The 12,603-nt window shown below is 27.3% G+C and overlaps 1 protein-coding gene across 2 annotated transcripts in view; it reads left to right on the top strand.

Annotated features, from left to right (window-relative positions):
* LOC107450683 (myb-like protein Z) overlaps positions 1-12,603 on the top strand; it is a 41,655-nt gene that overhangs the window by 9,806 nt on the left and 19,246 nt on the right. For both annotated transcript variants that reach the window (XM_016066537.3, XM_016066535.3), the window contains exons 6-8: positions 2,438-2,527; positions 5,845-6,001; positions 12,382-12,546. In XM_016066537.3, the coding sequence (XP_015922023.2) occupies positions 2,438-2,527; positions 5,845-6,001; positions 12,382-12,546 (412 nt within the window). The remainder of the gene's footprint in view (positions 1-2,437; positions 2,528-5,844; positions 6,002-12,381; positions 12,547-12,603) is intronic.

Raw genomic sequence — 12,603 nt, 5'->3', positions numbered from 1 at the left:
AATTATTTTTCAATATATGGGGAAAAATATATAGAAATTTACCAGTCATAAATGATTTTTATTTGTAGGGGCAATTTTTGAAAATTTCTTATTTTACCATATTTTGGATTTCATTTTTTAATGTTACTTTTAATTTTCACAAATTATGTCTAAATTGTCACAAAGGTACCTCTAAAAAAAAAAACCTGGACAGACCTTAATGTGACCTAGATGTGATTCTTCTGCCAATTTACATAATTTTCCTATTTGTTTTTTAAAAAAAATTCTGCCATCCACTTTTCATCTAGGTTTTGTCAAAGTTCATTGCTGACATGGCAATATTTTCTTTAATTGTTCCTACACTTTCATAGCACTTGCCCTGATTGATCGCATATCTATAACTGCAAACTCTTCGTCATTTTCAGAAACTTTCTGCATTCGCACCCCATTTTCTGCCTTTCTGCAGTGAACCTCGAACCTGTTCTGAAAATACTTTCAAATTTTGTAATTATTTAGATTTACTACTGTATACATGTGTGAGGATGGGTTCTCATTGTCTTGTTCAGACAATAACATCTTGAATTTTCACTGTTCTTCAGCCTGATCGATGTTATATATCTTTAATAAATGATTAAATGCTATGCATGCGATTGTACAAATAAAAAGGATCATATTTTTACCCTATTTTAGATCAATTTGTAATGAAACACTATATTACACTTATGGATCCATTATATTCTAATGACTATACTGTTGATTTTTTTAATGAGTTATAAAAATTGAAAAAAGGGTAAAATCTTATGCATTTTAAGTAATATCTTCGCCATTTTTATAGTGAATATTTCATATCTGAAAAAAATGTCAGTTGCATGTATATTATGCTCTTTAGGCAGTGTGAACACTTAGATTTTCTTGTTTGGCTTCTTTTCTGTAATAAACTGCGTTCATTGTATACACTTTGCTTCACTCTTAGTGTCAGGCATCAGCCAATTCTATTCAGTATTACCTTGTCGTCACCCAATAAGAGACGCCATGCGTTTTATAACCACTGGTTACTTTCACATTTGATGCATGTGCTAGATCTGTTTTGATTTCATCAAAGAAAGGATGTTCTGAGGAAAAGATAATGCGTTTGTTACTTATTTAGAGTTGATTCTAGCATAACTTTACATTTAACAAATTAGCAACATAAAGAATACATATAAGTATTTCTGTATGAAAATTTTGTACAGTATTTAAATATTTTGTAAAAACTAAAAGCATTTCAAACAGTGCATAATACAAATGATCTTATAAAGCAATAAAAGCTAATATATCAAAATTATGTTGATATTGAAATATTTAAAAAAAAAATAACCATTAAAATTTTTCTGATTGTTTTAAAAAAAGATAAAATTCGAAATTTATATTCAAAATACTAGTTAATGTGTTAATTAATAAATGTTTTAAAATCTGCTCTGTCTTACGTCTTTTATTTTTAAGTCAACTTACTCTTTCAAAGTATTTGAGGAACTTTATTTCTTCAAATTATAAGTTTTCAGTCAATTTATTGTTAGAATAATCACATATTTTAACAATGTGGTGCTTGTTTAATTTGCTTCGTAATTAACATACTTGAAAAATATTTATAAAAAAATTTCAATGTATAGATATGTTTTTATTTATTGTATTTCATTTATGCAGGATCATTAAGGTAAAGAATAATTTTTCAATTCATTATTATAGAAATATATGCATTCATATTACTCCTTCATCCTGCTCTACAGCAATTAAAGTACAATGCTGTGCAGCAGCAGCTGTACTGAGTACTTTTGATGCAAATTCATGACTGCCAACTCTACTGATTTAATTAAAATTCTCCTGGTTTTTGTACAATTTTAAAAAATTCCTTAAAATTGAATAAGTTTCCTAAAAAAACTCCTATTGAAATAGCATTTTTGCACTGATTATTGCTTGCTTGAATATTTATATATGTATTACAACTACATAATGAAGCTAGTCTCACTTATAGAAATCAGCTTAAATCATTTTTTGTTCTAAAATGTTTAATTTTTTTTCATTCAGAGCTCCCTTTATAAATTAATTAATCTCTGATGAATTAAATGTTTATTAACTATTCAGTATTATGAGTAAACAATACATATTATTTCAAGTTCATTTATCATCAATCATTACTGTAAAATATTGCAGTTTTTTTATTTTGATGACCTTAAAAACCACTAAAATTTCCTCTGTGTAAAATATATAGTACATTATGCAGCAATTATCATGAAATTTATATTTCGCAAAATCTACTGGATTTTTTCCTACCCATGTTGGCAGCTATGCAATTTGTTTTGCAATAATAACTTAATTTATTATTCCTTTTAATCTCAGTTCTTTAAAGTTTTATGAAGTAGAAGTATTTTACCAGTACTTTACAATTGTCAAATTGTTAATTATTTTTTTTCATTTGTAGATTACAAAAATTAAAAAATAAAAAAAAGCTAGAAGATGTAAAAAAGAAACAAAAATTAGCTGAAGACAGAAAGCTGCTTGCTGATGTCAGGTAAGTTCTTTAACAAATAATTTATGTGCTTATCTTATTCTAAAAGGATACTATTTTTTCTCCTGGGAATGTATTTTATTTGAGATTTTCCTTTCAATTTGTTTTATCCATGGGAACAGCTAGAATAAAATAATTTGTTTATTCTTCATAATATCATCAATAAATGCACAGATTAAGCATATTCTTAATACAAAAAAAAAAAATATGTCTTCTGTCTGTCGTGTTTCTGCATGTATTATAACATTTCTATTAATTAAGGAACATATTCACAAACAGTTCTTAAGTTTAAGCTCTTGCATATATTTAGATTAGTATGAATGCTTGCTAAATTATTGCCATACATATTCAGGTGTAATACTTTGCTAATTCAAGTAAAAGGTGTTTGGATGAATATCGTCTGCATTCATATATTAAATACAATCATTCTAAAAACTGTATGAAATTATTACTTATTTTTATGCAAAGGATAAATGAAGCAATAAAATTATCGTTTTTGCAGTATCATAAGATAGTTTTTTTTTTAGTCAAAAATCATTACAGACAGAAAAAAGTGTATTATAATTAATAGTAATTTTTTTTAGCTATTTTCTAAAAAAAAAAAGATAAAATAAACATACAGCCAAAAACAATTTGAAAGGAACATTTAAAGTATAAGTCCATAATATTACAACAAATTTATATTGACTAATACAAGCCATTTTTTTGAAATTTAAAAAATAGGTTCGAAAGTTTATATTAATAAATAGATTTTTTGTAAGGTTACAAAATATAAATTAATTTAAAATTTCATTAACCAACAGAAACATTGGATTCATTCAAATATAAAATAAGTTTTTATGCAGGAAAGGGGTTTGTTAAATGCTTATATTTCAGAAAAGAGAGAGGATTATGAGCTATGTTTGCATGAGAGGCATAAAAATACCCTTATTTTCGGAATATTTTTAAAATTTACTTTAAAAAATTGGAATGAAATTACGCTAGGAAAATTTAAAATAAAATTATTGCAAAGTTGGGGCAAGAAAAGTAGAGAAAAATTTTTTTTAAAGAATTCCGGAAATCCAGTAAAACATGCTTACGAAATATTTGAATGACCCTTTTATAGAATACAAATTTTTTTAATGAAGCACATTCAAAATGTTGCAGGTAAAGCAGACATTTTCATTTAACTCAAATGATACAAAGGCAGTGGTCAGGGTGTAGGAAGGTTAAAGCTTATGATTAGTATCATACAAAATTTGCCCTATATTTTTTTTGTATTTAAATAAAATACCACAGTTCAATGCACATAGTTAAATTTTTAAAAGACAATAGCTAATTCTATTTCCTTACTATAAACAAGAGCTGTTTGCTTCAGCTTTTATTCAGGATGAATTATCTAAATTTCACAGCTTTACTCTAAAGCATAAAATACATTTTAAACACCATATGCTTAGTAACAAAATAAGTAATAAAATAGGCTGTTTTTTTTTTATTTATTTATTTATTTATATTGTGATTTATATTATAGACATAATAAACAAAATGTTCAAAATTTATACCATTTTAGAAATACTTTTGTTTGTTTTAATTTATTAACGCAGCCTCTTGCAAACATTTCTTATAAGTTGATTAAGAAGTAAAACACTTATTGTTAGTTAATAGTGTGTAAAAAATTAATTCTTCAAAAAAATATTCTTCAAAATATAAATGTTCAAAATTTAAAATACATCTAAATAAAATATTTTCTAAGAATACAAAATATAGATTTTTTGAAAAATAGCTTTGGATAATCACAGAGTATGGATCTAATATCTTTACGCTTATTTTTTTATATTAAACAAAGTCAGCAACAAATTATGTAGGATGGACTTAAGGTTGTGTTCAGGTTTACTTTTGGAGGTCCAACCTCCCTCGAGATCAAAGAATTTTAATTCTTCATTCTAATTTATATAATTTCTGTTAAAATGAATTTTTACTGACAAAAAGTAGGATATACTAGAGGGCTCAACCCCCTGCTTGCTATCACTAGCCAACCCCAACTCCTAAGCAGTGCTCGTTTTACTGAAATTTATGATGCAATAAATATGACTTTTTTACTACCTGACTTAACCCCCCGCGTACGGCTTCCACGATTTGAGCGGGGTATCTGCTTCGTTCCCCACTACAGGTAACAGGGAAAAAGAAATTTTTTCCCTGATTTCAATACGGATCCCGCCATTTCCCCGTGTACGACCATCATCCAAAACCATCATCTGATGCTTATTTTCGCTACTAGGTGGCACTAGAGGGTTCGGGAATTTCGCAAATTATATAGAAAAATTCATTGAAGGAAGATAGTAACACCTACTTTTTAATATAGTAACCAGTAGATTGATGTTTTAACGTTGCATTTTATATCATACTTATAATTTTTGATATTTAGTGGTGAAAAAATCACTTAAAATGAAAAATACTAAACTGAAAGTAACTTAAAAATCGCCCCGTATTTCAGGACCAGAAAGTATAAAAACTGAGCTAAACGTGGAGAGTTAATAGAATTTCTCACTGTCTTTTGAAAGTGATAAATCTGCCACACTAACTCTATTTGCATTTCCCTCACATTGACCCATCAGGGAGTGCAATCAAATGCCTGGTATAGTATTGGCCGTCACTTCAAGATGATTAAAACAAAAATCAATATCTTAAGCTAAATAAAATTCTTTTGACAATTAGTGTTAGCCTCACAAAGCAAAAGCACTGGACAGAAGAAGCAGAGTAGCAGATCTCTGTAATTGTTTATGCTTCATAAATTAATCATTTTCCCCCCTAATANCCCCCCCCCCCCCGAATTTGAGTGAGAACCTTGTTTAAATGCATTAAACTCATTGATGGTTCTGCTGGTAAAAAGTTTTATTTTAAACTGCAGTGTTCTCCGCTTAGCAAAACCGGTTTTGGGAAATAAAAAGTCAAGGATAAACATTATCCTAATTTCGCCCGTTTGTTAAACCGCCAGTAGGTTAAATAGAGCAAATTATTAAATACTTCTTTCTAGTTTGCCTTTTTTAAAAGTTGTCTAATCTATGCAGACTGTTTCAAAAATGCCCTGATAATTTTGAAAAATGTTTTGATTTTTCTTTGACATAGTCTGAAGCCAGAATTGAAGTCAAATCTTAATATTTTATTTATACTTTACTGCACGTTGCAATTTTACGAATTTTTAACATATACTCACTTATGATTTCGATGATAAACAAGAATTATTTTTTTCTCTTCTTACAATTTATGTCTAATTTTAGTCTTTTATTGCTCTCCTTCAATTAAACAGTTTTTCAAGCTTATACTTTTCTCTTTCATTTTAGAGTTGTAAGAAAGAACCTTATATTTGTAAATGAATTACCTCTGAATTTTAGTAAAGATCCCAAATCATACCAAAGGTTTTTAAGTATATTCAAGCAAGCTGGTCATGTAAAGAAAGTATCTGTATTAAACTCATCAAAAAACTATGCAGGTCAAAAAGTAAGTGATCTTTCTTCTGTTGTTTAATGTGTACTATTAAGAGTATTTAAAATTATTCTGTATTGATAAAGTTTGGAAAATAAAAAAGTCCAGATTCTTTTAAGTTTTTTTCCCTACTTCTAAGGATGAGAAAATTGTTCTGCAACTGTTTTTCAATTATACTTATTAGCCAAATTTATAATTGTTTAAATATGAATTTTTATTGCTGAAGATATCTAAGTTTCAGATTTTTATGATTTTTCCCCACTTATCGTCTTATGAATTAAAACTGTAACATAATAGCTTTTAAGAAGTGTAATAAGTTTTACATTTTTATTATAATTCCATTTGTCTCATTTTTAAGTAAAATGTATCACTTATAAAATAGTAAATGGAAGGAATCTTATAAGAACCTTAATAAATTTGTTTTCACTGGTAACTTTTAAAATGCTCTACTTTCTCTTTACTACTTAATTGTTAGTGTCTTTGTTATTTGATAATGAAACATGTTTTATGATATTGTTACAAGAGAGTTGAATTCTAATTCTTTTCAGCAGAAATAAATTATTTTGAGTTGTTCCAAAAATTTTATATATATATTATGTAAAGCTATATGTATTAGTTAACTTTCATGTTTTTTAAAGTGTACAGATGCAGGATCATTAATGAGCTGTATATTTGTTAATGATACTGTAATGTTTATTTTTAAGCATCATTATGCAATATTGCCTTGTGCCACAATGCATGTTAAAGAACAAACTCTATGTGCAGTGCATCCATATTCTCTGGAAAGAAGAAAACCATGCGATTCTCTAGGAATTTGAAAATACCACTGGGAGACCTAGAATTTTATATTCTATAGTTTGTCTAAAGTAGGAACTCCCCGTGCCATTCGTCCGGACTCATGGTGGTGACAATGGTAATGAGGTATAACTATTCTAAGTAGGGGCATGGGGTCACAGGCTCGGATAGGCGAGAGAAAGGGAATCTTTTTCTTTTGTCTATTGTGTTAGCCCTGAGTGAAGAGAAACTACTCTCCCTGAAATCTGCTATTCTTGTTTCCATAGTACCAGGCGGCCTCAGAATTTGTGGCGGGGGAGTTCTTGCAGTAGACAAACTATAGAAATTCTTGGAGTGAAAAAAAAATTATTTTAATTTTTTTTAAATGCATTGAATTTTTGAGAAAAATAAGATTTTTATTTTAAAAGCTATTAATAGTTATACTTAATTACAGTCATTAGTTGACTGCTGTCATGATTTTAATATATTTTTGTAGATTAATTCCTTTAAGATATTTCGGTCTATTGTATTGCTATTATGAAGTTAAAATTCATTTGTTGTTATGAATAAATAGTTTTACTCCATTCTCTGATTTTAGTTTATCAATTTATTGTAATTTAGCTTTATTTCAGCTTTTAACCTTTTCACTACTGGCATTTCAGGAGTACTGACCCAAAAGAGTGACCCTATTCAATTTGTAAAATGAAGTGAGAATTAATTTGGCTTCTCAACTCAGGAGTAATGTGACCCACCTTGACCTTATGAGAATTATTTTTAATTCGCAACTCAGAAGTTATGTGACGAACCTTGTACTAAATGAGAATTATTTTTGGTTCCCAATGTAGAAGCCAAAAGATCCACCTCATTCCACCCACTTGGTAATATTCTGAAAGGAACCTGACCATAACAAGCTAAAGGAAGAATTTTGATAATATGCAAAATAAAAATCCTATGATATACTATTTTGTAGTTATTAGAATTAAAGAATATTTTTAGAGACATGGATTTTGCCAAGGTGTCAGGGAGCATTATTTTTCCACTCTGAAAATTTTTGTTAGGACCATATTGTAAAACTTTTACAATATGTTGGGGGGGGGAATGTTTCTTTCTTCTTTAGTGTGTTTATGGTTGTGGTTTCCTTCCAGTGATAATTCAAAATTGGTTTGATTTCTTTTATTTTATTTTTTAAAATTGTTCATTTTTCAAAAATGTATACCAGCATCTGGGAATTGTAAATGTCAAAGTGTTATATTGTAAATAAAATTTGCAAATGTATAATCAAGAGTTTTTATTGTTGCAGTTAATTATTGATTTGTAGACTTGAAAAGACTAAATAGTTAAAGTATCCTTATTCCCCCCCCTAAAAATTTGTTTCTTTAAGTGAATGATCAAAAGTTTTTAACAGTATATAACCTCATTAAGTTTTTTTTATTTGAAAATTATTAATTAATGTTATTCATATAATTTTGTTTCTTCTTAGTTAAGTTTTTAGCAAACTAATTCTAAGTTTTTAAGGAAATAGAAAACAGCATACTGTTTTAAATTGTTTCTGCTATCTTAATTAATACTTAATTATAGGGATGGTAGTCGTCCTCATATTCCTGATCCTATATTTTTCTTTCTTTCGATACTTGATAAAAGGTTTTGCACTGCATAAAAATTGGCACATTTTCATCATTCTACAAGTTGAATATTTAGTTACTAAGTAGGATTGATTTATTTCAGTTATTTAGTATTATGGAAAATTAGTTTATTATTAAAATTAATAGCAATATTATTGAAGTAATTTGTTTCGGAATTAATCTTTATAATTAAGTTTCATTTGAGCTGAAACATGTCTGTTTCATTAAAAAAAAATGACCTCTTTAATTTGAGTTATCAAGTACCACATTCAATTTAGATCCAGGAAATATTCCCATGTTGCAACACTGCTCCAAGTAATTAGTATTAAATAGTTTTTATTTATTTATTTGGAAAAAAATCTGGATTTTAATTTTATTTTGCTTTCTTACTAATTGGCTTGTCACAAAATTACTGAACTTTTTTATATTTAATTAAAAAGAAATAAAATCTGAATTAATTTAATGTTATAAAATGTTTATAATATTTAGAGAAAATCATTCTTAGAACTAAAAATAAAAAAGAAATCAAGGAATGTAAAATTTAATTTTCATTAATCACTTTTAGCAACCTTTTATTTATTCTCATCATTTTTTTATTTTATTTTTGATTGTGTTCTGGGGTCTGTCTAGGTTTTTCTGAAAGGTACCTATATTGTGAAAATTTAGGCATAATTTGTGAAAAATTAAAAATTATATTAAAAAATCACCACAAAAACATGGTAAAAATATAGACTTATCATTTCTTAAGGGATACAAAAATAAAATTTTAAGCAAAAGTATTTTGTGAAACTACCGTTTTTGCTAAAGTTGAATTTGTGAAATTACCGTTTACGCTAAAGTTGAATTTGTGAAAATACCATTTTACCTAAAATTGAATTTGTGAAGGTACCGCTAAACGGTAGTAAATTCGGCCTGGACAGATCCCTGGTGTTTATTTTGTGTGTACTTCAAGGGGAAAGTTGTTCCTAATAAGTAAAAAAAGGTCTTTGTATAATGTTTACCGAATCCTCGTACGTATGAACTTTAATGAAGAGTTTTAGGACATATGTTTATTTACGTTCAACGTTAAGTGAACATCATTGTAAAATAATTTTGTTCCAGAAGTTGTCTTCATTGTTTCAACAGTTATTCCTCTCAATTGCACAAGGAAGACCAAGAAGTTCTTCCTTTTGATGATGGATAATGTTTAATTATAAAAGAGAATAGATCTTGGTAAGTAGGTCAATATCTAAACAACTTCAGAATTTGAATCAGAAACCAAAATAAATTTATTTATGGTGGATTGCTGGTCACAAAAAAAGCTGCCGTAAATAATTTTTTCAAAAAATTATGAATGTGTTTCTGAACAATTATTTCAAAAGAACAAAAAAGAATTCATGAAGACGAAAAATTTGAATAATTCAGTTGTTGAATTTTTCTTAGATTTGCATTATATTTCATTTCAATTTCATAAGTTTAATAAGTACATACAACAATAATTATTTGTTAAATACATTTCAAGATACTGGAGATCAATTTTTTGTTGAAATTTGCCAAAAGAAAAGACAATGCTGCTGGATTATCATGATGCATTTTATGTGTGAATAGCAACAATGAAATAAAACTGTAATGTATATACAAGTTGTTTGAAGCATTAGAACCTATAAAATGGTATTGATTATTCATTTATGAAAAAAAATAGCATTTAAGTTGAAGATGTTGCAGGAAGAATTATGAAATCAAAATAAACTTTGAAATATATCATGCCATTTTGAATTTTCTATTCATATGAAGTAGAAGAGTGGTGCTTAGAAAATCCTGAACCATAGTTTTCTACTGTTATGGGAAAAAAAGAAATTTTAGTGTAAATGACTGTGTTTGCCACAATTGTTTTTAACCCTAGATAGCTAAACATTTATCAAATAAATGCATACTTTTTGATAATTTTGTTGGAATGTTACTATTGCACTAGAACATCTTAGAAGTTTACAAAAATTAAATTTAAAATGTTTTTGAGTCTTTCAAGCTTGGCTAACATTCTTAAATTTTTAAATTATGAAACTTCTTTCATTTGTATTTATAGTCATTTATGCAAATTGTTTATTCATAATCTTCCAGTCAAATAATTTAATTACAGAGTAACACTGATTTGGCTTTAGTTATCTAGGGTTAATTATATGAAGGACAATGTAACTTGTACTCTTAATTTTGTTAAAGTTTTGGTAAGTCATGAATTAGTCAGTGATACTAATTTTTAGTATAAGTAATTAGATTTTCTCATGGTTGATTAATTGAAATTGTTGTAATTGTCATAAGTAGAGACTTAAAGATTGAGAGTGTTAATAGTTATAATTTTTGTCATAGCTTTTCTGTTTATAAATTACCAGTTGTGAGCAAGTTAACGAGTGAATACTATAACTCATAATTTTAAAATGTGGGGTGGGGATTTACTGGTATTAGGTCTAGGTAATGCATTGGAAAATATCGTTTTGCAATCATCCCCAATCCGATGTTTGAAATGACATATTTTTCGAAGCATCATAAATTATGATGTACCTGTTATGTGTAGTGTGTTTCCTGATGCATTGTAGGCATCGATGTCTGCATGTATGATGAAGAGTATTGTTCCACTGGTTTTAGACACATGTGAAAAGCGAGTCTTTCTTTTTATAGATGTTGTCTCAATGTGCATTTTAATTTTGATATAATTACTTAATTAGAGACATAGTCTGTGGAAGGCTAATTTCTGCCGCATGTCATTTACCTGCTCTAGTTGTTCTGCCTTATTTTATTTTTAAAATGTTATGTCACTGATGTGATTTATTAATTTTTTTAAGGAATGAAAACAAATTGTTGATAACTAGACAAATTTATAGCATTTTGTTAGGTAATTGAAAATTAAGTTTATTACAAAAATCAGACAAAAAGTGCATTAATTTTAAATTTATTCAATTCCCAAATTTATATCATTGATATAACAAAATATCACAATGCCAAATTAATTAAAAAAGCCTATTTTTAACATCTCCCAGTTCTAGTGGGCTACTAGGTATATTTTCAAAATTCTATCTTGTAAACCAAAATATTTCTTGATCAACTAATAAATAACAATTTAAGTTGTTATTAAAGTTTATTCTGTTTTTGACAGTTTAAATTATTATTATGTGAGAAAAATATCTTGCAAAATTGCAATGTTCTGAAATTAATTATTTTGCTTTCCCTTTTTATTGCTCTGTTAGAAAGTTGTATAAATAACCTTCTAGATCATCATACAGTATACTATTTATGATTAATTCAATATTTCCTTTTAATAACTTTGTAAAAATTTTAAGTAAATACTAAGTTTTATTAATTATATTTCATTGGATTTTTATATTGAAGGATTTATGTGTGTTTCATTATTTAAAGTACATTTGCAAGGTCATTTGTTGTTTTTTAAAATAATTTTTTTTTTGAAAGTTTATTTCATTTGTAAGTAGTAAGATGATGAAAAATTATCCTTTGATTAGTGTTGAGAATTTATTATCATTTAAATTAAAACTCAGCAAATTTTTGGTTGAAAACTCTTCATGACGTTTGGTACCATTTGAATAAGTTGATTTATATTGAAATAAAAGTTGCAATTCGTTGATATTGACTTCATTTAATTATTGTTTTAAAGGAAATCCTGTCATCAAAAATATTATTGTCCCATACAATGATAACAAGATTAATCCATTTTATGAGGATATTATAAAAAGCATAAACTCCCTTTTGGTATGAGCAGATGAGATAAAACGAAACTGAGATATATTTTTACAGTAATTTTTTTTTTTTTGCCTGTTTGTTCATTCTCTATTTTTTACTTTCTATTCTTGCTAAGTGAAAAAACTTGTTTTCCATTGCATCTATCATGGAAAGGAATAACCTGTTTCCATAGCAATCAATATCAACTTGTATGGTGGCAGGATTTTTCTTCTTGATACAAAGTGTTAACAGATTTTTTCCCCTTTTAAATATATATGTTTTTCTATTTTTTAGGCACCCTTTGCAAGGGCATATATTACTTATCAAAAAAATGAAGAAGCTCTGAGAGCTTTAAAATTATTTGAAGGTGTAGAATTTGAAGGGAGAGAGCTCAAATTATCCCTTGGTACTACTAAATATTGTAGCAGTTATATCAAAAATGTAACCTGTGTAATGAAAGTAAGTGTTCCTTTCTATCTATCTATATTATTTCTCTCTCTTTACATATATATACGT

This window comes from Parasteatoda tepidariorum, chromosome 9 (assembly GCF_043381705.1).
Source record: "Parasteatoda tepidariorum isolate YZ-2023 chromosome 9, CAS_Ptep_4.0, whole genome shotgun sequence".
NCBI classification, from domain to species: domain Eukaryota; kingdom Metazoa; phylum Arthropoda; class Arachnida; order Araneae; family Theridiidae; genus Parasteatoda; species Parasteatoda tepidariorum.
The sequence above is the reverse complement of the archived record's forward strand: the minus strand, read 5'-3'. Positions and strand labels throughout refer to the sequence as shown.